At 38.9% G+C, this 26447-nt stretch overlaps 4 protein-coding genes, 1 long non-coding RNA gene and 1 other non-coding gene across 6 annotated transcripts; 2 read left to right on the top strand and 4 right to left on the bottom strand.

The window, feature by feature from the left end:
* The first annotated feature begins 2892 nt into the window (after nucleotides 1–2892).
* Nucleotides 2893–6348, top strand: LOC148914750 (uncharacterized). The gene is made up of 2 exons (XR_016122560.1): nucleotides 2893–3334; nucleotides 4396–6348. It is a non-coding gene; the product is annotated as an uncharacterized LOC148914750 (long non-coding RNA).
* On the top strand, nucleotides 3149–3251 carry LOC148914751 (U6 spliceosomal RNA). The gene has a single exon (XR_016123024.1). It is a non-coding gene; the product is annotated as a U6 spliceosomal RNA (small nuclear RNA).
* Nucleotides 6349–9374: 3026 nt separating the features above from the next.
* On the bottom strand, nucleotides 9375–10016 carry LOC103339451 (ESSS subunit of NADH:ubiquinone oxidoreductase (complex I) protein). The gene has a single exon (XM_016796028.2). The coding sequence runs from the start codon at nucleotides 9917–9919 to the stop codon at nucleotides 9593–9595; it is 327 nt and encodes a 108-aa protein (XP_016651514.2). The 5' UTR covers nucleotides 9920–10016; the 3' UTR covers nucleotides 9375–9592.
* Nucleotides 10017–10889: 873 nt separating this feature from the next.
* Nucleotides 10890–13872, bottom strand: LOC103339338 (Pentatricopeptide repeat (PPR) superfamily protein). The gene is made up of 2 exons (XM_008242610.3): nucleotides 13197–13872; nucleotides 10890–13003 (listed from the first exon to the last, which is right to left on the bottom strand). The coding sequence occupies exons 1-2, from the start codon at nucleotides 13669–13671 to the stop codon at nucleotides 11559–11561; spliced, it is 1920 nt and encodes a 639-aa protein (XP_008240832.2). The 5' UTR covers nucleotides 13672–13872; the 3' UTR covers nucleotides 10890–11558.
* A 205-nt stretch (nucleotides 13873–14077) lies between these two features.
* LOC103339337 (Pectin lyase-like superfamily protein) lies at nucleotides 14078–17380 on the bottom strand. Its single transcript, XM_008242608.3, has 3 exons — nucleotides 16468–17380; nucleotides 15189–15520; nucleotides 14078–14790 (listed from the first exon to the last, which is right to left on the bottom strand). The coding sequence occupies exons 1-3, from the start codon at nucleotides 17085–17087 to the stop codon at nucleotides 14273–14275; spliced, it is 1470 nt and encodes a 489-aa protein (XP_008240830.2). The 5' UTR covers nucleotides 17088–17380; the 3' UTR covers nucleotides 14078–14272.
* A 203-nt stretch (nucleotides 17381–17583) lies between these two features.
* Nucleotides 17584–23108, bottom strand: LOC103339336 (transcription factor bHLH48-like). The gene is given in 8 exon segments (XM_008242607.3): nucleotides 17584–17952; nucleotides 18216–18291; nucleotides 18293–18421; nucleotides 19066–19137; nucleotides 19702–19770; nucleotides 21807–21872; nucleotides 21995–22114; nucleotides 22231–23108. Coding segments are annotated over 8 exon segments (1056 nt in total). The 5' UTR covers nucleotides 22717–23108; the 3' UTR covers nucleotides 17584–17914.
* Nucleotides 23109–26447: the final 3339 nt, after the last annotated feature.

The following is a 26447-nucleotide window of genomic DNA, read 5'->3' as shown; positions in this document are numbered from 1 at the left end:
TTGGATGTGGTGACTAGAATCTTCCACAAGATAATTTTCCTAAGTTACCCTTGTAAAAGAGCAACAAATCCAACATCAATGGAGCACGAGTATGTAGGGGCAGAGCTATGTATTGGCCTAGAATAATTGTGACCTCTTGAAGCATCATACAAAAGCATACGGCTCTAAAGTATATGAGTAGAAATATGACCATATAAACTTGAAACTATGGTACCCCCAAAGAAAAGCTATTAGCTCCGCCACTGTCGGTGCGGTGCTTAACACACGTATGTTACGATCCATAAAAAAATTGATTACCAGTATATTTATCCTTCTTCTTTTTTGGTGAATAAAAGTTTAGGAAGAGGGAAGGCTACCCCATCTCAAGGCCGGGACATACTAAGGCCTCTTTGAGGACTTATAGAGCAATTTGACATGACTTGGAAACTGTTTTAAGATAAAAAAATTTAAGACCCGAGACCTCTTTTACTGTACAAGTGGATTTGTAAATTGTCATGCCCTAATTTACAAGTCAATATAGTAGACTGCTATGGTCCATCAATATAGTCTTGAACAAAATAAGCATCAAGCTTCCATTATGCATGCATCATGATCTGCTGGCAATGACATTAATTTACTTTCAAAAGACAATATGCATATGCTTACGTCTTTTGGGGGTCACAAATGCTTGGAGTTACAGATCAAAAAGTGCTACGACAACTGGCACGTATCTTTGAATATATTCTAATACAAGAATTAATTCTGAGATGTAGTAAAAAATTAAAAAAAATAAAAGTTACAAGGAATTGGTTTAATACACGCGTAAAACGAAATCATTCTTCATCTCTTGCTGAATAAATTTCTGCATAAAATTAAACATGTGTTTGAGTACCCTAAAACTTCTTAGAGCATTTCCAGCAAGCAGGCTGGGGGGAGGGCTGGGGGGGGGCTGGGGAAAAATGCTGTTTCCAGCAACACAAGGCTGCCAGGGCAAGGTGTGGGCCCCAGAAAAAAAAAATTGCCTGGGCTAGCCCTCGGGCAGGTCCGCCCGAGGAGCAAAACGAGTTTTGGGCCTGCGTCAGTGCGTGACGTCATGACGACGTCAGGCTGCTATTAAAATTTTTTTAAAGCTGGCGCGTGCAATGCACGCGCCGGTTTAAAAAATTTGACGCGCGCTACAGATAGCCGCCGCGGCATGATTCCACGTGTCGCATGTCTGGGCCATCCGATTTGCTTTTTAAAATTATCCAGCGGCAGCCATTTTTTTGCGAATAAAAAAATCCAAAAAGCAACCCCCAACAACTCTATGCCACGTGGAAGCTCCTGGGCTCTCCGATTAGTTTTTTCCAGCAATCCAACGGCAGACAATTTTTTGCCCAATAAAAAAATGAAAAAAAATCGGAAAAAATTTAAAAAATTACGAAAAAAATACTGAATTTTTTTTTCTATAAATACCAACCAATACTGACTTTTAACCCAAAAATCTTATCCGAAAATATTATCCAAATTAATTGTTTAAGTAAACAAAGTTGTGAAAAAAACAAAAAAATGAATAGTATTTGCCATGGCAAGCCTTGCATTGCTGGAAACACAATTTTTTTTTTTGTCTAGGGCAGCCACTATTCAGTGAATAGTACCCGCCCTAGGGCTCCCTTGCCATGGCAAGGGGCTAACTGGTGGAAGTGCTCTTATACCAGGTCATTTCGGAGCATCTAGGCTTTTTTTTATATAAAAAATTCAGCAGTTGGTGATTGCTTGTGATTCGAGATGAGGAACCAACTCAGAGTCTGGTTGCTAAATGACTTAAAAAGTACACATTGTCCTTTACATGTCTTGGATTTTTGTACACCAACTCTTCCTAATTCTTTTTCTTTTTATGCCAAAATTACAAAGGAGATCGGAAAACTCTCACACACACAATTACTACGAGGATTTTGACAGAACAGCCACTTGAGAGCATACCAAAGACCTGAACTAATCCAACTAACACCCCATCGGTCCAAACTATTTGTATTTTGACAGACAATATTGTTTAGGGATCCAACCAACTCCATTATTAGCATAGCCTCAACTCTCCCTAGTGTCAAATAATGGTGTTTGAGAACTTTTCTTATTGTCCTTGTGGAGGCAAATATGTAAAATTACAGTGTGTAGGCTCTGACAGCTGCATCAATACAATTGTACAGGTTAATAACTGTTCGCTTCTCAGCTAAACAAACCCAGGAAAAGCGAAATTAGAAAGAAAAAGGGACCGTACGTTGAGGGACTAAAGGGGAAAAGAAAAGGAACCAACAGCCAACATCACTCTTTTGTTAAAAAAAAGGGTTAACAGTTAGTTTGCGAGATCATAATCTCTCACTCCATCAAGTACAGGCCATGCTTCTTGTCCCCCAATCACTTCTGCTTTAAACTCCCTATCATTCCTTAACTGCAGTATATTTAACCATGTACTTCTCTTGAACGATAGAAAATCTTACCTGAATTGTTGCCATTTTCTAAGAAAGCAGAAACTGAAAGAAATCATTCATTGATATTCCCGGTCAATAACACAATGACATGTGAGATAACTTTATCACTTATCATTGTGTTATTAATCGGAGATAGCAAAACAATGTTATCCCCGTCACAAGAAAGTTTTTTTCGTATACAAGAAAAAACTTATTAATAAAGTTTTAAAAAAAACATTCCATAGCGACCTACATGTCAAGATTAGAATTTGAAAACAAAAATGCTAGTCATACATACCACCTCTCTAATAGAGATGTGATACACAAGGTAGCCGATCATCACCAACAAGTGGGGGTGGGGGCAGTGGGGGTGTGGGAGTTAATAATTCCGTTGAGTTGTACAACTATGGGGGTGGGGTGGGGGGTGGTGTGTGGGAGTTAATAATTCCGTTGAGTTGTACAACTATCCTGTGAACAAGTGGGGTCTAAACTATTGAAGCTTTAATTTCTCAGAAAAAGGAAATTAATCCACAGGTTAATTTGGTACAGGTTAAAGAGCTCCCCAATGGAATTCTGTACTTGGGGACTTCATTGGGCTTATCATTGACTGCGCAAATAAAGGCCCAAGTGCCTCACATTAAAAACGAAGGAAGCTTTATCCCACATCGGAGGATTTTCTGTTCTGCAAGTTCTTTATATACTTGCGCTTAAGAGGTGAGTTCGTCCCTTCGGGGACATCCGATAAAATTGGAACGATACAGAGAAGATTAGCATGGCCCCTGCGCAAGGATGACACGCATAAATCGAGAAATGGTCCAAATTTTTTTGCTCTTTTTTCTGCCAAATTAAATTTTTTTTTGCCCTTTGAATTCTTCGATGGTTCGGTGGCTTCGTCTTTGATCTTCCAGGTGTGAGTAAAAGTTTGAATTCAATATACTTTGATCTTCCAGTATTTGATGCTTCAGTGACTGAATTTTTTTAGTATGGAATGTTTTGTCTTGCACTTTAATCCATGTAAAAAGCTCGCCTACTAGCTGTTTGATAAAATGACTCTGTTACCATGACCCTTACCTTTATACCATAATGCGTGAGTGTTGGTTTGGAAGCTTCAATCTTGGTTGTTTGAGAAATTCTAATATCATACTGCTAGCAATTTAGGTTTAGGATTATAGACTGCAAGGGTAGAAACACACGGCAGTGCTGCTACTTTTAAGCACTGCGAGAAACGTAGTTTCTAATGCCTTGCAGAAGAGTTGCGGTTTTCCACATTCGTGGTGGCGCGTCTCGCTAGGGTTTGTTCTGCCATCTAAATAGGTGCTACTGCATTTGAGTATTTTTGTTACTTGGTTCATTGATAGCAAATCAACATAAATTTGATTGTTAGCTTGCTGTAACTTCCTAGCTGTTTGTTCACAATTAGTAATTAGGTAAGACTATTAGAGGGATGAACATGAATATATTGTGTTGCTAGCAAGTATGTGAATTGAATGTGAATAATTTCTAAAGACCTGCCTAGATCAGTTTTAGAACATTTGTGGTAGCGCGTCTCGTGTTATGGCAGTAGTTGTTTCATAAAATGGGGGGCTTGATTTGAATAAGATGCTATCTGCTGTCTAGCAGTACGTTGTCGATTGTACTTCTGTAATAGAAGTTGCAGGTCCCAATGGTTTCCTTTGAATTTTGAGGCAAGACGAGCCTTTGGTTCTAAGGAAGACATAGGCATAAGACGAGGCAAGCAATTAAAGCAGTAAGATTGAATTCCAAGCAAAAACTTAAATGTAAAATCAGTAAGACTGAAGAAGACATAGGCATAAGAGGTGGCAGTAGTTTTTCACTTTCATAGCAGAACAGATGGTAGAGGATGTTGCTATCTAGCCTAGCCATAGAGGAAATAATTCAAAGTAAGTTAAAACAGATGATGATCATAAGCAAATTAAATTAAACGGTTATTCCAATCCAAATTCAACAGATTTATTTGATATTCTTCATCACCAGCACATCCACACCACCACTTCAAGTTGAGTCTCAATCAGTCGACTACCTCGAGAGTTTGATAATCTTGAGTGATGGCTGCTTCCATGAGATGGTGAAGCCTGGATGTTGTGTACAAATCCAGGGATCTTGGTGCTCGTTGAAATACAGAATGTGTGGCCCCGTATCCTTTGTCCCTAAACTTGTTGCGGATTGCCTCAAAATTGCTCCGTAGTGCGTCATACTGAATGCCCCAGATGTGGCTATCAGGACGTTCTAGAAAGTTGGTGAACATAATCACCTTCTTGATCATCTGCTCTGACTTCAAGTACTCATTCACAGCCACTTCCAGAATCAAATCAAACACCCGAAATCCTACATTCCTCATTAAGTTGCACACGGGAGGTCCTTGCGGATCTCATAAATTCGAACTTGGACATAAGATCATGTCCTTCTATCAAGTCTAGCGGGCATTTTCCACCACCAGTGTATTTTATCATCTTTCCCTTCCATGGCTCTTCACTCACTTTAGACACCAGAATTTCCAACCCACCTCTGGATAGCTCCACTCTTTATAGCCCAGGCCACCATAGCCCACCACCAAGCAGTTTTTGAATTTGCCCAAATCCTCCCCCTGCTTTATCTCCTCCACCATTGCCTTCCACTGAAGCTCGGCCTCTTCCTGGAAATCCTCCTTTCTTACAAGTCCATCTCCTTTGCTGCTGCTTTAGGTACAAGTCCTCCACCATTGCCTTCCACTGAAGCTAAGCCGCTTCCCTGACATCCTCATCTTGTATATATTTTATGATCTCATTTGGAAGCAAAGCATTCGGCTTTATTATGCTAATGCTGCCTCTTAAATTGTCTCCTCCTCCTACTGCTACTGCTTTCACCTTCTTCATATACTTCTTAACCACATAGGGCTCTCAGCATTGTAGTAATTGGTCAAGGGCCCCAAAAACTCATTCCATAGCCATTTCAACTTCCACTCTTGTGATTGATCTGATTCTGGCGGGGCAAGCCTTTTGGAGATGCTTTCAAGCAGAAAAATGGTGCCGGTCCAGTGCTCGTGCCCGACTTGCGCAGCAGCGTCGTCATCTTGGTCGTCGTCTGATTTCGGAACAAGAACCTTGTAGAGAATTTGGACAAGGTTGTACCACCAACCCCCATGGTGGGGATAGCGGACAAGAGGCAAGTTGGCAATAGAGTGGAGGTTGCGTAACAGAGTCTTGGGATGGTTGTGGTGGAGCCAAAGCACGGCCGTGTTGAACTTTATGTCAGAAAAATCGATTGAATCGAAGGTGAAGATGAGCTTAAGGGTGGTGAGGGGATTGTGGGACGGGCCAAGGGGAGCAGTTGCTCCAGATATGTAAGGCAGGGGTTAGCATCTCTCCATTCTGGTCTGAGGGCGTTGAAGAAGAGATCAAGGCAGGGGTCACCATAGGAGGAGGGAATACTAGGCCAGAGGCTGTTGTTGTTGGCAATGTCAGCATTGGCGTTGGAAGTAGCCATTAATCTCCTTCTTTCTGTTGGTGTGGTTGGAGCTACTACTAGTTGTGAGGGTGAAGAAATGAAAATATTGCCGCCTAATTTGCGCTTGCCAACGACATTGACAAGGTTTCGGTTTCGGAGGCATCCTCCTGGTGATCCTCCTGCTGCTGCTGCTTTGTACCGATTCACACTCGTCAAACACACTTGCCCCGGCTCCACTGCTTTATTCATCTGAATCATCATCTCTGTGTGGTTGGTTGCTGGTTGAGCCTTGAGCCAGGATTAATTATAGATTTTATTATAGATTTGATGCCTGCTTGCTTGGACACCAAGGATGTTTCAGTGAGTCAGTTGTATTGTATTGATGTTTATAAAACATGTACAAGAGTCCTATGAAAATAGGAGATAAGAGTGAGTGATATGTAAGCGATAAAATATAAGCAGACAGGCTCCCTCTCTCTCTCTCTCTCTCTCTCTCTCTCTCTCTCTCTGTGTTTGGTTGGAGGACTGATTGAAAATTAATTTCAAGTTTCAACAAAGTAGATGCAGTACAAGCTTCACCTCCTAATATTCACTCCGTTACCTATTGTGAAGAAGAAGAAAAAGTATAAAAGGAGAGAGAGAGAGAGAGAGAGTGTGGGCTACAATGAAAAATCAAATAGGAAGGATTATAATTGAAAGATTGGTGACCCAACAGGAAAATTGGACTCCCCTATCGATCGAGCAGAGTGTAGGACTAAAAGAGCATCTTAAAATGACTATTCCAATGTATTCAAATTAATAAATGGTAATTCTATTTGCAGCTAGCTATGATTTTAATGAATTTTTTGGGCCACACTGCATGTACAAAATAAGTTGTTTCCATGGTCTGTTGGAATGTTTGTCAAGTGGAAATGGGAGAGTTTGATAATCGCAAAAGTAAATTTGAAATTGACAATTACTTGACAGAGACTGCAGTTTGAAGACAGACGGATAGGCAAGAAATCATGGCAGGAAGGAGATTTCCGGGGGAATCATAGGAAGGTGGCCGGCAGCACTGGGTGGAGGTGTCGGGTATGTGCCGGTTTGTGCAAGACCATTGCGGTGAAACAAACTTACCTGGTTCTGTACAAGTATATCCAATAAATACAAGGAAGTAAAATTCCCCTTAACTGCGTATTTCTATCACAAAGAGGTATTGCTGTAGACTGGAAAATGTGCTTTATTTTTATTTTTTTATCAGGAACAAAAACAAAATTTAGACTTCAATTTCTTACCACTAGACAGACAAGTCAGCGGAAATAACCACTAAGCAAGTTTTCAAGAATAATTTAAAACTCGTCAAAATCAGAAAAGTTCCCATAAAACACACAATAATCACAATCGGGCAAACTCTGCTTTTCTAAAAAATACAGATGCAAAGATCAGTCATCTCTCCAGGAACCATTTCGATGAAAACAAGTAGAAGCAAGTGACTTTTAATGATAAAGGCAATGCCTAAAAAATCAGGAAAAATAATATAACTCTGACCCATTTAACGCCTGGTAGATAATCATATCCCTGATTTCTATGACTGGACAGAACAAAGAGTGTACCGTGTATTAAAATCTTATAATGGAGAATACAATGACCCTTAAACTACAGAATTTCAAAGGATACGTAAAATCTATTTGCTGACATGTAGAAGAAACAGAAGTCTTAATCAGGTTTCAGATGCTACACGGACAAGTAACGCATTTCTGAATATAAGCAGCATCCCACCAGAAGGGTTTCTAATAACACAATTTCAGTACAACGCTAGCATTGAGCCTGAAAGCCCCCACACACACTACTTCCTGACGAAAATAGAGACTTACTACCAATAAATTGAGCACCACAAGATATATAAGAGTGACTACTATAAACTCAAACTCATGGGTTTGAGATGATCTCACAAAGGATTAAAGCCAATAAAACTCACAAGGTTAGGCAAAAAGCTTCCTCAATGACATCTCATGCTGAAGAAAAAGAAATGCCTAGTGTATAAAGAATGAACAAATAGAATCTTGGTACTCAGTTCCTTCCACATGAGGTCCATGGCTCTCCTAAGTATTTTCAAAAACATACTTGAACCCTCCTTGGTCCAGGGTAAAGTAGAAAACCATCCAACATTAAAGGTTCAACACATACTTGAACCATGCAGAACAACTTAAATTCCTTTTCCAGATGACAGATTTGATTAAAATAAATCCAATAAGAAACCCAAGCCAAACCAAGTATATGAATTCAATTGAAAAAGGATGAAATATGTATAGCTACTGCATCCCTTTTTAAAATCCAATCTACGTAATAACACTTATTCATCACACCATGACCTTTGTCAGGGTTACAACATTGGCTTTATGGCTGAAAAGCTCAAACATAAAAACACAGAGACAAGAAAGTGTAAATTCTAACAATTCATCAACTCCACGTCTCAACCCTTGATTTTCTAACACAAAAAATAGGCGCTAAAATTGAGCAAAAGTAATGGAGTGACAAAATAGCGAAAACTTCACTTTCATGATACCAACGAAATTTATGCATGTAAAAACATCTATCACATGTCACTGATAGGTAGCAAAAATAAATGCTTGATTATATCAAATTGGCATTCACATTCTTTTGCATCTCTCAAGGGTATTCACTTGAAGCGTAACTAACTCTTAATGGAAAACATGCCAAACATGTTAAAGAGCCAGTGCTGATATACAAAAGACATGTGGTGAAACCTAAAGATCCCCAAAGTATCAAACAAGTTTTAGAATATGAGACTACAACATAATCCAAGAAAGTAAACCAAATGAATAGTCATTTAAAAGGGTCAACCAACCTCCTTAATTTTATTATGTCACCGAGACTGTGTTCTTAATACAGTATTAATAAAAACCTTTGAATACAGTGTTATTTAGCAACCCAAATACTTCCAAAATTTCAGAGAAATTTTTCAACCGTTGTCCTCCACACATTTGTATTCTTAAGGTGATTTGTAGAAACTCATGGCAATCACAACTCCTGGCTCCAATGCCATGATTCAGCACTTTAACCATCCCCGCTTATGCTCTATACAACACAATTATATGAAAAAGAAAAATACTAATGCACTCAATAGTTCGAGAATGTTTAGTTTAGGAACTGACACTAGAGCTTATACGCAATAACAAGCACATTACACAGCCCCACCCTAAAGCATACCACCAGTAGCCATCCATGTAAATCGTCACATCATTTAATAAAACTTTTTTTACACATCGAGCATCATTCTAACCAAAACTTACAACAAATTTGTACTATTTATGGTCTTCAACACAGACCAATAGTCAACACCGTAAATCTGTAAGCATAACAAAATGGTTCCAGTCCAGGTGCCCATTTATGCATATAGATAACATCCAAGTCATAGAATTGCCACAAATATATCTATCCCATTCCTACCATTTAGCTACTGAAACCACTAGACAATTGAAATTATAAACACAAAAACTGTAATTAGAGGCAAGAAAAAAGATAACTATTTGAAAACATTAATCAGTTAAACATTCAAACAGCTAAATTATGAAGTGATCAAGCTTCACATGAAAAGCCCAATAAAACATCCCCAAACCCTTATTTCAACTACATATCATATCAACAACCGAAAACCCATTTCAACTCAAAAAAGAAGGATCGATCTGAGAACGAACGAACCGGCATACCCAGATCGAATTTCAGTCAGATTCAGACGACCCAGCAACAGAAAGGCCGGCCTGCTCGATCTCGAGCCGTTCGAGGGCTTTCTGGTGGGCCCAGGTCTCGATGGTGAGATCGGGCTTAGCGTTGAGGCCGACGCCAAGGATAACGATGGTGAGGAAGCTGGTGACGTAGCAAGGGAGCTCCCAGTCCTCCCATTTTCGAGTCTGGCCTGGGGGCAGCGGGGTCCGGTTGAAAAGGTAACCTTTAGGTTGCTCCTCGTGGCCCGGGCTGGTCCACCGGCTCGGACCTGTGGCTGAACCGCCGCGAGTTCGGAGAGTCTGGATAAGGCGCTGGCGGAGCATTGTGGAGGCGGGTACGGTAAGACTTTCCTCCCAGCTAGAGAGAGAGAGAGAGAAGAGGAGTAGAGTGAGCTTGGTTTGCTGTCGTATTGCCTGCCTTATTGGATGGGCCTTGCAAGTATCTAAAAATAAGGGCCAGGACCAACCCAACTCCACCCACCTGGCTTGATCTCTTGGTTCTTTGGAAATAAAAATAAATAAATAATCTCCTTTTTTTTCTTTTTTCTTTTTTTGGGATTTTTTGTTAGCTTAACGCCGGTTTGATAATTATTTCGTCTTCAATTTTCTATTTTTCTTTTTCATTTTTTGAAAACTGATAACATGTTTAATAATAGTATTTTCGTTTTTCGTTTGAGGAAAAATTTAAATCAGTTTTCAAATTTTTTTCATTTTTCATTTTCTTTTTCTCCTTTCTCATTCATCAATTATACATCACTAGAAATGTGTTGCACTTAAATTCCAAAATTCGGTGTATATGGGACCTCCAAACTTTGACTTGGCAGCTCGACTCTTGCATTCGGCCACCACTCAATCGTAGCCCCAGGTAAGGACCCTCGAACCGGCCTTGAGACCTTTAAACTAAAAACTCACAAAATTCATTGTAACTTTGAATAATTCATAGCAAAATATTACAAACTTTTTCTAATATGTACTTTCATTCTATAGACTCAAATTCATAATTTCACTCCAAGTAAAATTCCATTTTCAAGTTCAATCTTAACTTAACTAAGTCAAAATTGAAATTATAAACTCGAACTAGCCACCCAACTAGTACCGGATTGGCACCGCCAGTTGTACACCTCTACTTTCTTGTTCCTTACTTTAGTTTTTGCCTCTTCTCTCCCTGAATTCAAAGCTGGGCGCCCAAGCTTTGTTGATCAATAGTAACTTTAATCACTCATCAAATTGTCCAACAGCAGTAAATTACTATTTGGAAAGACAGGGAGTGAGAAGAAAAAAAGACAAATGATGTGAAAACGCATCAAAGAAGCTATATTCATGATGTAATACATAATTAGAACAAACAAAACAAGTTGAATCATGATATAGAAAATCATTGGGATTCTTTTCTGACAAGAAAAATAACTTATGCCTCTTTAAACAGAGAGGAATTCAAGCCTTGAAAAGGCCTGCATCATTATATCTCATATATTCACAAGCTTCAGAACAAGTTCTAGCAGGAAAAACTTGTACCCCTGAGAATTCGTTCTTTCAAAATAAGGCGTTAACGACGCCTTGGTGAAATCATGTATAGGCATGAAGTGTGTATCGGCTAGACAGCTATTTGCCTTTCTGTTTCAGTGCTGAACAAAAATATGAACTCCTCGAATGCCCCCGGTTCAATAATAGATAGTCTTCAAAAGAACTCAGAGAGTATGAAAGAGGGAATCATGTACTTCAAATGATCTTCAACCGTTCAACCCATATGGCCAAGATACTCCATTTTCTTTCATGCCAGAAACCAAAGCATTCTCCTTTATGCCAATACTGAAGTATGGTTTTTCATTTTTCTACATGTCACTCCATGTTTTTGGCCTATAGTTTCCATTTCATGTCATTGTTCCACGATGACCAAAGCTTCTGTTTCATTGTTAAATCAGATATTTATATCTGTAAGAGGCAGTGCAAGAGTCTTCAAAACTCACCAGTAATCTCCACAAGAACAGGTTCCCCCGACAATGTGATGAAACCGGTTTTTATCTCTCAAAGACACTTCTCTTCCATAAATCTTTGAGACAAATTTTGCAAAATTATGGCAATCGACACAAATTCGAAGGTTTTTTATCACACGTACAGGCACTCCTTCAGGTGTAGCAATCAGCCCAAAAGCCAAAGCCATCTTTTCACTGTGGCCTAGGAGTACTTTTTCCTTCTGCTCCTCATCCACATCATATAAAACGCAACCCAAGTCAGGAACATAACCAGCTTCCTTTAATTTGACTGACAATTCTTTCACCTTTGCAGACACCTCTTCCCTTCTTGGATGGGAGCGATCACTTGCATGAAAAGTATGAAGGATTTGGTCAAGCTCAATCCAACTTCTTCCTGGCTCCTTTATCACGGCCTTCTCTACCATCAATTCCCTTACATTTCTTACATCTTCCCATCTCCCCGCAGAAGCATATAAATTAGAAAGAATTACGTAATTCCCAGCATTTTCAGGTTCAATATGTAAAAGCCGAAAACCCACAAATTCACCAATCTCAACATTTGAGTGAACCCTACAAGCACCTAAAAGTGAACCCCATATAGCAGCAGTTGGTTCAAAACGCATCTTTTTGATAAACTCAAATGCCTCTTCAACTCGACCAGCACGCCCAAGAAGATCAACAACACACCCATAGTGCTCAAGCTCTGGCTCAATACCATTTTCCCCTTCTGCCATCGCATAAAAATATTCTAGCCCTCTATCTTCCATTCCTCCGTGACTGCAACCAGATAAAACAGCCAAAAAAGTGACACTGTCTGGTCTGACTTTATTTTCTTCTTTCATTAGTTTGAAAAGCTTCACCACCTCTTTTCCCATTCCATGCTTACTATACCCTACAAGCATTGCATTCCATGATATAACAGTTCTCTCTGGCATGCTATCAAAGATCCTCCTTGAGTAGCTTAGGTTTCCACATTTAGAGTACATATCAATCAGCGAGTTCTGAAGAACCACATATGAGGGCAATTCACGACGAAGGACGTGGTTGTGAACTTGCCTGCCGAGGTCCAACGCAGCAAGCCCTGATAATGCTGTTAACACACTGGCATAAGTGACATAGTTCGAAGTCATTCCTTCCCTCTGCAACAGACGGAACAGCTCCAAAGCCTCTTCATCAAGACCCAGCTGGGCATAGCCAGAGATTATAGCAGTACATGAAACAACATCCCTTTCTGGCAAGCAGTCGAAAACTCCTCGGGCTTCATAGATTCTACCAGCTTTGGCATACATGTCGAGAAGTGAGCTTCCAACAAATATATGTGATTCAAACTTTGTTTTTATTATGAGAGAGTGGATTTGCCTTCCTAAGTCAAACCCCCACGCACCACTACATGAAGTAAGTACGGTTGCAAAAGTGAACTCATTAGGCTCCGTACCTGCCAAGTTTACAGATAATTATCAATACAGGAAGACCCTGTTAAACAAGAGAAAAAAGAAATCACCATGACCAAATTTTATTCTTTCTGAGGGACCAGGACCAAATTTAATTAAGCAAGAAAAACTGACAATTTACTCACGGCCATGTCTCAATGACCCACTTTTATAAACTAGAACTAAAACCAATAATACCTGATCTTAACATCTGTAGAAAAAGATTCAAAGCTTCGGAGGCATACCCCCTCTTAGAATAAGCCGAAATCATTGCCGTCCATGACACCACATTTCGTACAGGCATTTCATCGAGCACACGCTGTGCATCATTCAAACATTCACAGTTATTATAGAAGACGATCAACCGGGTCCTGAGGTGCATAGGCGGAAGGTAACAGGTTTTGGTCATGTGGGCATGGACTCTTTGGCCTTCCCTGAAGGCCCTTCGGTTTACACACTCGTTTAACAGCGTGTAGTAGCCTTCAAACTTCATCTCAAGGCCTTGAACGGCCATTTCCACCAAAGCTTCTCTCAGTTGACCGTTGGAGCATAGAGAATTTAAATTCTGTGAATTTGGAGGGAATGAGGTAAGGGAGAGTTGGCGGGCAAATTGGTTGGACATGGAGGAAATTACTTGATTAGCATCATAAAATAAGCTTAATTTTCGGATCATATCAATTTTAAGAGACCAGCACCTCTATTATTAACCTTCAAAATTGTTTGGACTGCTTGAAGAACTTCAAGGTCCAAATTGAAGAGGTTTTTGGTTCTTCTATTTATGTGTTAGGCCTGAGAGGAGCATAATCGTCTTTTTAGCTTTTATATTTACCAAAGAAATAAAAAGAAAAATTTAAGATTTGCCACAACTCATAGAGTGGGCCCACCTAGTACTACTACTCGATATGTCCATCCTCTTACCCATGAGTTGGATCTAGCTCCTCATACATTAGATACATTAGAGTAGTTTAGAATATCGCATTCTAAAAAAAATAAGATGGGTTTTGACAATGTTAAATTGCCAAAAGAAGGGGCTTTTTTGGAGTGCAAGGAATGAAGCTATACTCTCAGGAGAGCAGTAATTACAACAAATTTCATGCCTTAAATCTCATAAAACTTTGAACCATACTGTATTCTTTATTCACAATGACCTGCATTCTTACAAACGGGGATACACATACACTAGAAATGAAAACATGTGGCCGGCCTTGCGTCACAAAAGTTCGAATCCATCCCAAATGTACAATCAAAAGAATGACATTATTCTGTGGCTCTTCCTAATCTCTCTCTCTCTCTCCCTCTTTCACCGGCTGTACAAACAAGCTTGAATGGAAATTAAGCAGAGATATGTTATTTACAGTTGACGACCTGAAATCCAGGGGATCATTCCACTGCCTTAACGGGTCATCAGACCATCTCATGTTAACGTTGTCAATCACTAAGCCATCAATGTGTTCCATGATGATGCCGGCTGTGATGTGATTAACCAGTCCCTGGCATCCTGGTCTGTAGTCTACCAACCCACCAGCGTCATTGGTCCATCTTCTGTAAGTCAGATTCAAGTTAATGAATCTCAAATCACTAAGAAGCCCCCCTTTAGAGCCTGATAAGAATACACCATTCTCAGAAGTTGAAGTGATGTTGACAAAGAGTAGGTTAGAGATTGAACCCTCCTTTGAATTTGAGTTTCGCGGACAAGTAGTCACGTAGATAGGCTCTGCTCTGCCCCACCAGGACAGGTCATAGTATCTTGTGCTGATGTTTATGTTTGAGAAGGTAATGTCACTCACATTTCCTGCACAAGGTGAATCATCGGTAATCTCGTGACACAGAGATTTATGAGAGCTAGCGAGCAATGAAAATTTCTAATGTTCGACGTCACCAAGTCCAGCTGCTACTTAGTTGAACCAATTTCTTAGTCATTTTCAACTTTTTAACCTGTAAATCTTTAGTCTGAACTCTGAAGACAGACATCATACAAGCCACAGAAAGAAGAGGTTTGCTAAACAGAAGCCAGTCCCAAGTGATTAGTCTGGAACTTTTACATTCAAATTTCTAGCTTGGTTTCAAGCTATCTCATCTGTAACTTTGATAAGCAGTTTATCATATAATAATGGGATGTCATTTTTTTTTTTCTTCTGCACAAATAATGGACATAAATATAACACAAGAAAAGCTAAACAAAATTATTACCTCCGTCACGGATTTGGAATCCCAGGCCTCTATGAGAATCTACAATAGTGATGTTGTCGAACACAAGACCCTTGAAATCGAACCAACTAGCACTACCAAGTTTGATTGCAGAAGACTTTGTTCGAATCCAAGAATTTGTTACGGTTAAGTTATAGAGGGGGCCAGTGTTTGTCTTTGGACAGATAGCATCATCTCCAGTATCAATATGGCATCTGGTAATGACTGTGTTATTCGAATCCTCAATATCTATTCCATCATTATTGGGTGTGTTGAAGTCTCCATAAATCGAAACATCTTGAATGAGTACGTTCTCACACCGCACAATGTGCAAGCTGCAATTATGCAATGTTTCCATCAGATGCATGGCTAGAGTTGAAAGTTAAGTTAAAGAAATACAATAGTCAAATTATATAACTTAAATAAGAGAAAAATAATACCAGTTAAATTTAGCTATACTATACTGAATTGTACTTGTAACCAAACCAATTGTGGGCAATATAATTTTTTAATTTGTTTCTTTGAGATCGGTTACAATTATAATGTTTGGAAGAGGAGAAAGAGGAAGTCAAGTGATGTGGTAGAAGCATATTTCAAAGGAAAATGCGAGGAAGCCCACATTTATACACTACCTTGTGTACCACCTCTCTCTCCACTTCTATTACAGAGGTGCTATACAAGGTAATCTATGAATGTGGTCTTCCTAGCATTACTTTGTTTCAAAACTAGCAACCGTTGGGGTCATTTAAAGTAGGAACCAAATGCAATATAATTTGTAAAAAGAAAAAGAAAAGAAAAAGAAATGCACAATATAATTTGTATTAAAAAAAATGCACACAAAAATGCTATGGGATACTAACAATATCTAGAGTAGTTCGAACAAAACCAAAAAAAAAAAAACAATATCTAGAGTATTTAACAGAATTTTCTCGCAGACAATGTTGACTAATCTTCATTAATCAAATGAAAGCAACAATTTGGCAGAGTTGTTAGTCAAGGGTATTGGTGAAGTATTGGAGAGTATGCCCACGTGTTATAATATAAGCGGATATTTTTATGGTTCATAAACCTAATCCATTTGTAAATTCATTTTTCAGTGAAATTAGATGTTGCGGATAAGCTTAAAAAAGTCAGTGAACCCAACTCACAATAATTGAACCGTAAAGTAATGGCAATTTATCCATACCTATATGTCGAGTATTGTCATTTTTTAAACACAAAATATAGGATGAAAATGAAAATATATTATATTATATTATATTGGGAAAATTAGAATGCGCACCACCAGTAAGCCGGCTGACGCAACCTGAGATTGGAGATGTTGACATTTCGGCAGTTGATGAAGCCGACGAGCCTGGGCCGGCACTCGTCGCCCAAGCAAGCGCCGGTCCAGTTCCAGCTCACCATCACATTCTTCCTCTCATCGAACCGCGTCACGAACTTCAAGCCCTGACCGTCCACCACTCCACCGCCGCTGATTCCGACGTCGCTCGCGTTCTCCGCCAACACCACGTACCACTTGTTCTGCTCTTTCGGGTAGTCCTCGAGTCTCGGGCCGCCCATGAGCGTCGCTCCTTCTTGGATGTCCAAAACGACGCCGGATTTGAGGCGGATCGTGGCGGTCAGGTAGGTGCGCCCAGGAGGGAAGGTGACGTGGCAGGGGGAGAAGGTGGGACAGCTGTCGATGGCAGATTGGATGGCGTAGGTGTCGTAGTGGACGCCGTCTCCGGTGGCGCCGAAGTCGACAACGGAGATGGTGGTGGCGGAGAGGGTGTGAGGGAGTTCGATGGTGGGTGACGTGGCGGGATTGGATTGGAGGGGAGGAAGTAGGAAGAGGAAGAAGAGGAGTGGGACTGTGATTGATTGGATGAGGGATGAAGGAGGAGGAGATGGAGCAGCCATTTGGAATTCGCCTGCCTTTATGGGTCTCTGGAGTCAAAATTCAGTTACTCTGTTTGATTTTATACTGCAATGCAAAGAAACAAATGGAAATTTTGGGAAACTCCCCCTTCTATAATTCTCCTTGGATTCACTTTAGGTAATAGGGTTTAGTACGGATTTATCAACTCTTTTTTTTACATGACATATATACTCTAACTGAAGGGGGATCGAGTTGGGCACATGGATTATGTTAGCGTTAGTCGCCCAAGGCGTGCGGCCTTAGCACAGCTGTTGATGATTGCCAATCCTATAGCGAAGATCCAGAGGCTGTGATAGCATCATCGCATGCCCATGCGTTACTTAAGCTAGCACAGCTCATTCCACATTCTGTAATCGGTACAGGAATTATGAAAGAGTAAGGAAGCACTTTCAGAACCATATTAAGCTTTGTTTCAGCCCTTGTTATGTTTTAAAAAGAAAAAAAGTGCAGAGAAGTTGATGGTGCACACACTGAGACTGAACAAAGAAGTCTTCCAATAACAGTTGTTAAGTAATGGTTCATTCAATGATTTTACAATAGGAACCAATCAAAGAGTTCAAAAAATAAGTATTAGATTGAATGACCCTCAAAGTTAGTATATATATATATATTTCATAAGGATAACATACCAAACCTATTTCCCTCCCTCTCTAGACAGAGGGAAATCAGGATTCATAACTGACCATGAAAAATAGAGACCAAAGAAACGCGCCATGAATACCAAGGCATTTCCTCTACTTCCTGCTAACTGCTAAAATACTATACTTGATATATACACTTCTACCAGTAGAACTTAATTACGTCGTCTTCACATCTCCATCTTCAAATGACTTCTCTGCAGAGTTGCTGCACAACAATAATGAAATGAAGAAGTTAAATCTCATTATTCCATGTTACTTTTCTGCTAAGAAAAGAAACAAATTGCACCTCATGTATATTTTTCATCAACAATATGACTGCATCGAGTGTGAGGATAGCACACTATATCAAATTCTTGAATCAATTGAAAAGTTGGCCTGAAATGAGATATGAAAAGCACTCTGCCAATGGCAAAGGGTTTTGGAGACACATAAGGAGATGCGTGAACAATAAGACTCATATCGGTCTACCTGAATTTGCTGAAGAGTCGCAACTGATAAGGGAGGTCTCTGGAGTAATGAAAGTATGAGTTTCTTCTTCCCTTCCCCCAACCAGGCTGATTAGTATCAAAGTGCCATTGCTGATGATACGGTTGTCTGTTTCCATTGATTGGGACTTCTGGCCACATCAGAGGTGTAACCATATTGGCGAAGTTAGCTTCCATTAGAGATCCGCTCTGAAAGTTGTGGAGGATAGCCAAATATATCAGTAATATGCAATCAATATGACACTAACTTAAGGGTAGAACTTGCTCCATGAAGTAGTGAAGCCTATCAATTACCACAATTCTACTTCAAACAAAGAGAAAAAGAAGAAGAAAAAAAAACTCATTCATGGACCCCCAATTGCAGTGGTCCCACTAAATGTAAACAACCTATAGATTGCCTGGTTACTGATGGTAACTGACAATTATCTATCATAATCTAAAAACCATTCCAAATAAATAAATAAAAGTAGCCAGGTAGTAGACAGAAACAGGGGCCTCCAAAGCTCATCCACTGGCCTGACATTTGATCGCTGAATAGCGTCATTTAATATTTGGCTAGCAGTATTTAATGACGCAAACCCAAAAACAGCATAAAACTGTTAGCTAATCTACACTGCCATTGTTAAGTATATAATTAATGGTCAAACCATGAAGCGACTAACAAGTCTAATATTTTTGCATAACTTGCAAATGATGGCAACAGGCCCCTAAGCAGCCAGGTATGCATCCACACCCCCGAAAATAATACTGAACCACTGATAAACACGAGGACGCCTCATTAGCTTCTCAATTTCAAAATAGAATAGTATTTAAAGGAGCTGCATGATACTTACTTCAGCAGCCAATATACTATCAAGGTTGAAATCAATTCTTGGGTTGACTGCCGCAAGTCTCATTGATAAGAACTGAAACAAATGAAATTTTACCAGAATCAGAACATGGCAGTAAAAGATAGTTAGAAATAACCAGTATGATAACTTCATTCCCTAGGATTGCTTGACTTCTCTCTGGCATTGTAACTAAAAGAAGGGAATAACTTAAGCATCTAAAAGTAGCTAAAACCAAAATGGATGTATGCATGGACATGATGAAGAGTCTATATCCATACTGATGGATAACTACTTGGCAAATAATTTCAGACTTTCAGGGGGTAAAACTTTCTTAGACCTTTGGCAAATGGAAATGCTATACTGGGAAAAAAGCACTGAAACAAATCAGATAGTCCCAATTTTACATGAATGTTTTTAAGCTAGGGATTTTAGAGGACATATCCAACTGTTAAATCACATATCCCTGGATACCATTCCACTAGCCTGCATACGGTGAAGAAGAACCCATCAGTTAGTTGAAGCTTTATTCAAAGGAACAAAGGAATAAAGGATTCTCCAACCAAATTCTTAAAGTCAAGCCCTTTCATTTCAGTGCTAAAACTATTACTTGAGATGTATGAGATGTGCAGCAGGTCTGACCTCAACTTGACGTTGTAGGGACTGCACGTGATTGATGATTTCATCCAGAACCAGTGCGGTGCCTGAAATCTGCAAAGCAAAATTGTGTTAGGTAGTGATTCTGGAAATGGGAAGAGTAATCTATTTATAAGAAGATGCACACAAATATTCAAATGATTCAAGGTAATCGTTAAAGAACATTTAACAGAAAAAGTTTGCTCAACATATTCAACCCAACAAGATGGAACGAATTCTGTAAATGGGAGAGCCCTCTCATGATTGAAATATCAACTCCTCATGTAAAATTTAAACCCATAAAGAAAAGTTGGATATCTATTATTTTCTTTGTTATATTCATTGTAAAGAGCATTTACAGATCAGACCACACTTAGATAGTACATAACAAGAGTAAATAGTTTTTTATAATTAAAAAAATGTCAAATATCTAAGAAACGGTACAATCAGAATCTCAAACCAAAATCCAGTGATGGATTCACATTTCCCATTTTTCAAAAGCATTGTCATCGTGTCAGTTTGAACTACCAAAGAATTTGCATGAACAATGGGATGAAGTGAAATAGTCAACTTCCCTGGACAATAATAGAGTGATTTGATTTTTGAAGAGTGCAATTCCATGAGGATTGACATTTGAAACATGAATATTTTGATAGCAAGATGCAGACGCAATTGACGGTCATAAATATGGATGCATGTCAAGAACAATCAATCAAAAATACACTCTTTATAAGCAAGATTTGACCTTTCCCCAAAGTAAATATCAAGATGGGGTTAACTATACTGATCTCTTAGGAAATTTTATCACTATCCCTCAGCTTCCAGCAGAGTACAGCTCACTGGATCCATTGCAAAGTGATTTTCTTTTAAGTCCAGTTTTTTTTTTTAATATTCATTCAACCTACATCCCAAGAAAGGGTAATTTGCAGATTTTTCTTCTAACAATTTTCTCCTGGACACTCTGAGGTCATTTCACAAACTATCCCAGAAAGTCCCAAAAACTTGCCATCAGCATGAAGGAATCTTGGGAAGCTTAGATCTCTGGTTGAGCTCAATCAAGTGAAATTGCTAGTGGACTCTCACATCAATACACATACATCATACATCATGCTCCACGCAGTTAGGCGAGGGCAGTTTGTTAAAGGAGGTTTTCTTTTGTCTTCCTTTTTCCGTCATCCAAGCAAGGATGGATGCCAAACTCGTTAGAGATTGATAGTACTATGCGCCCTCAGAAGAGGGTTTAACATTTAACTTGTGCCTGGTCCACCATGGCTGATGGGAGATGCCGATGGGATGGGACCCACAAATATCTAAATCTGTAATTCCATTCTACACGCCCACTATCTTATGTGGGTCTCTCTCCCCCCAAGCACCACAACCTTGGTCCAGCTAGCATTACCCCATGACAACGTCTTTCTCTATGAGGGTATATCCGCCATTCAAAACAATACTCGGCTATTTTATAGTTAATATCTCCTTAGTCTAATTTGGAAATACAGCAAATATGGCCATGGCAGTGAGCCCGCCGCGATGACCCAAGTTCGAATCTCGTTCCATGTAAATTAGTTTGAATCTCGTTTCCCGTAAATTAGATTAATTTAGAGTAAATTTTGCTTATATAAACCTTAAAATACAAAATTTGGAAATACAATTGTCATTTGACCAAAAAAAAGTACAAATTATTTCTAAAAGAAATTCTTTTTGTGAAGAAATTAAATAAATTTATGTGACAAAATTAACCTTTAAAAAGGACTCCTCACCAAACCCAGTACAACCCCCACCACTACAACCTTTCCTTTTTCCCAATTGTCCTCCAACTTATTGAAGAAGAAAAAAAAAAGTGTTATTCATTAAAAAAAATTAAACTGCAGTGAAATTACGGAAATACCACCGGCACAAGCCAGCGAGCTGCGAGCCCTTTTCTTGGTCGAAAAGCAAAGCACTTTTGTGAAAAAGTTGACGAGGACAAAACCGTTATTAAAGAACATAATCTGAAGACATAATTGCACTTTTTCAAGAGACAATAGAGACATAAATTCAATTATATAATCCCCAAAATCTAAATCAACCAATTAATCCAAAGATTAAGATCTCACAAACGTTAATCAAACCTTATTGCATCCTGGGACCAGCTCCTGCAGCAGCTTCATCCTCGCATTAATCTTCTCTCTCCTCGCCTGCAAAATCCCAATAAAAAATAATTAAAAAAAGTACAAGTGATGTTGAATTTCTTAATTAGCAGAAAATATTTACTTAGTGCAAATTTAATTATGGGTTTAAGTTTAATCAAAGACATTACTCGCTCTGCTAAGCTATGGTTGTCTGTGGCTTGACCACGCCGAGCACGAACATGAACATAGGGAACCTTGTCGGCGTCTTCTTTGATTTCGCTCTTGCTCTTCTTCGTCGAGAGCTTAACCTGAATTTCACAGAGTGAGGCATTGAATTAAGTTCGTGATTGACTTTGAAAATTCAGCAAAATCACGAAAAAGGGGAAAAGTAAACCCTAGAAACCCTAATTGATCGGACTAGTACCTTCTTCTCTCGCTCCTTTCTCTTCGCCGAGGACCTCTGGTTGTTCTTGGTCGCGTCAAGCGTTAGCTGGGATGAGTTCGGGTTCGAATCGGTCTCGACCGGCTCGGTCTTCACCTTCTCCAAATCCGCGCCGGAGTTGGACGGCATGGAGCTTGTCTCCGGCGAGCCCTCTCCGGCAAAGATCGAGAACTTGGCGGCGCGTTCGATTAAGGCGGGGTTTGTAGGGAAGGTGAGGCTGGAATTGAAAGGGTGTTGGACGCGCGCCTCGCCGGACATGGCGGCCGGAGTCGGAGTAGAGTTGGCCTCCGGCGAGAGGTGGAGGAGCTCCATGGCTTGGGTCGGCGGAAGTTCTAGAAGCGCCGTGAAGGAGCTGGCGTTCTCCGGTGGCACGGCCATGAGTCGGTGGATTTCTTCTCGGAATTGGAGGGACTCGAACTCGGGTCCTGGTAAAATGGATCCGGGCACGGTTGTTCCGGTTGGGTCCATGGGTTGCTGGGAAATTGGGCGGCAAATTGAACCAAAACAGAGCTCAATTCTGATCTAATTTCTCAAAATTCTGAGCTCAAACAAAGAGTAGTGGTGTTAATTAAGCAAAACCCAGTAACTGGATTAAGGTTTTGAAACGAACTGTGCAATTTCGAGAGAGAAATGAGTGAGAAAGAGAGAGAGGAGGGAACAGGAAGCAAATGTGGGCAAAATGGCCAAATGGGTAGAAATATATTGAGAGAGAGAGAGAGAGATAGCTATGGCGGTCAAGATGTTTCTGTGTTTGTCTCTGAGAGAGAGAGAGAGTGTATGTTGGTTTTGTGAAGAGAGATTACTTCTCAACCATTTGAAGTATAGAAAAAGGAACTTTGCTTGTTTTGGGCGTCCTGTTTAATTATACGGGTATTTGTTACCTCCATTTGTACAGTTCGTTGAGAGCTGAGTTGAGGTGAGAGAGAGAGGTGAAAGGAGGAAATGAACAATGGGGACCACCACCCTTTGGCAAACGCTGCCTCCATTTTTTTCCTTTTTCGTTTTTTAAAGTTTTACCTTTCAACTATTTTTTTCTCTCTTTTGCACTTTTAATTGATATTGTACATGCATTTCATTTTCATCTAACATCTTCTTGTTAATAACAAGGTCTTGCTGGTCACGGACACCAGTGAGGATTCACTTGATTCACAGTGTGTTTGGTGTTTAGAATTGAATTAGGTTGAAAGAATAAATGGAGACCAACTTTGCGGACAAAATTTTGAAGTTGGCATCCAAATTTGAAAACTTATCATTCTTTCATGACTAAGTCATCATCTACTTTTAATTTGGACAGAATTTGGAAGTTGCCATTCTTCATTTCTTACTTCAGTATACTTTGAATCTAGTAAGTCATCCAACGTATATCTCATGATTATTCATATTCCTATCGAATATAATATTTGAAAGAATACAGTGTGTTAGTCACCTAATTTAGTAAATGGAGGTTAATACCTTACGCATATTACAACGAAAACGAAGAAAATTACACCAATAATGATACTTAAGTCCTCACTTGTTAAGACATTCTCATCCTTGCAACTTTTTATGAGAAAAAGTAACATAAACATTACAATCAAACGACAACGACACCCTATGTAATTTAGACTATCGCTTATACAAAAAAAAAGTCAACGACACTCCCAATAACTAGAGAAAGATGTATGTCCAAATTTAAGTAAGAACGTATAATTTTGAGTCCAAGAAAGAAGCATGAAAATGTCCCGTATTCATAGTCGCATCCGCAACAAAATCAGCCTCCTTGATGATACATGTTCATAACATTGATTGATTGGCCTATCTTTTAATCACATGAAAAAAAAAAAAAAAATTGTTTAGAATGAATTCTCTTGGTTTCCGTTGGGCCGTAAAGTTGATATTTAGAATCTATCCATAGGGCGGGCACGGCGGGGACCGCCCGCGAAGCAAAGGCCCGACAGAGTTAGTAACAGCAAGAAGATGACCCGTCATTTTCTTGCATTTATAATTATTTAGACCCAATAATAATAATAATAATAATAATTCTTTTAATTATTATGCCTCAATTGTCCATCCACACACAATTTATTTACACAACTAGCAAAGCAGTAGCCTTCCTCCCAACTAGTCAACGTAGAGGGGGCGAGTCAAACTGACTCACTCAGTAAATTATTTGCTGCTTGCTTGGTTTTTTTTGTTTTTTTTCATTTTACGTACGAGTAATATTGAGATAGGGAAATCGAACATAATATTTTCGGATGTATGAATAAATGCTCTTAACTGCTTAAAATACAATCCCCTTTTTAGTTGATTTTTTTGGTGCAAAAACATTAGGCCTGACATTTGTGTCTGCTTAGGGCCGTAGGCTACTCAGCTTTCCAACATCATCTCCCTTTTGCTGCTCTAAGAAGTTAAAGTGCTCTTGGAATATCATATGAGATTATGTTTAACTTGCTTTATTGCCTCCTAATTTTGATATGTTTGGGAGAAATCTATAATATGTCACAATCTAGTGATAATGATGTAATTATTGTGTTTTGTTTTACTGATATTGTGATTACATTCAAATAACAATGTTATATTTTCTGAGTAACATGATATTGTTGTGTTAAATTTTTTATCATGGTTGGTTTCTAATGTAATTATACGTTGTGCACATCAAGTGTGACATAAGTTCGGAAATAAAAGTTGAAACTTTAAGTAGTTTTACTCATCGCTAAAAAGAACAAAAGTTTGGGAAATAAAAGGACCATGTTACACATAAAAATATGCCATAAACATGACTTATGTTGAAAACACAATAGCATAACTTTGATTCTTCGCATTCACATTTCATATTCTATCTTTAATAAATGTGATATTCACTTAATTTGATGATTCACACTTCTATTCAAGATGTGATCTATCAATAGATGAGTCAAATTTCTGAATTGGAAGAGCTAAATTTAAAAAATGGGTTGAAAATTTGACTATAATGTGATCATAAATATTGTACATAATAGTCTTTTTCGTATAAGGAAAAAAAGGGATATTGTTTATTTTTTCAAGACATTTTCTATTATGGGTAGGCATCTTAAACCGAAATACCAAAATCGTACCCTAACCGAACCGTACTATACCGATTTCATCTGTTTCATTTTGTATGAGGAGATATTTGATGCATCGCACTCATACCAATAAAGTATGGTATGGTAGCGGTATCAAGATTTTAGTACCGGTCAATACCGTACATCGTACACTGAATAGTATAACTTTATGTTTTTGTCATTTATGTTTGAATTGTGTTTGTATTTTTGTAAGCCATAATTTTAACTATTTTGGTTTGTAAACCATAAGACATGAGTTTTAACCATTTGGATTTGATGAATCTGTTGATGGATAAATATTGATTTTGTTGATTTGGATATTGAATACGTTGATTAGGATTTGAATATTGAATATGTTGAACCTTCGAATTTGTAACTTAGGCATCACTTATTTGGTGTTGAATATTGAATTGGTTCATTTTTTAGTTGTATCATTTTGGTACCGAAATGGTACCGATACCGCTTTGGCATGGTACGATACCAATTTTGATAACCATAATCCTCACCGTATCATACCGATTTTAAATTTCCGATATTGATATGCAGGGCTCAATACCGTGTGCCCACCCTACTTTCTATTGAAAGGAGTATATTAAACTCACACACACTACACGGATACTAGAACTCGAACCCAAGATCTTACATAAGGAAGTAATTACCTCAAACCACTACACTAGTATGTCCTTTGCTGAATATTGTTTTTTAATTGTTTTACTTTGTGCCTCCATTCACATGGAAAGAGTTTTTTCTTTATACAATTGGATTAAGCAATGGAAAGCAATCTAACACCAACAATGAGTGGTTGTGATCAGATCAACGGCTAATCTTATCTTTATGTCTTGCAAGAGATCTAAGTGGTGGGGTTCATTGGCCGTGGATAATACAACATTAGAACACAGAAGCGACTTCATAGCCGTTGATCAAATTTACAGCATATATAGGCAGGCCCAACCCAGGCATCATTATGTGTTTTGGTCCATAAGTTCAAAATTTTAGTTTGGGCCCATACTAGCTTTCTTAGTCTCTCTCTCATTCAGACTTTTCTGAACCCCTACCCAAATTAAATTAATGAAGAAAAGGTTTTCTGAATTATCACTGTCAAGTCAGGCCTAGCCTGAATGAAAACGCAAATAATTT

Source organism: Prunus mume, linkage group LG8, assembly GCF_029339155.1.
Source record: "Prunus mume cultivar Tortuosa linkage group LG8, ASM2933915v1, whole genome shotgun sequence".
NCBI classification, from domain to species: domain Eukaryota; kingdom Viridiplantae; phylum Streptophyta; class Magnoliopsida; order Rosales; family Rosaceae; genus Prunus; species Prunus mume.
The sequence above is the reverse complement of the archived record's forward strand: the minus strand, read 5'-3'. Positions and strand labels throughout refer to the sequence as shown.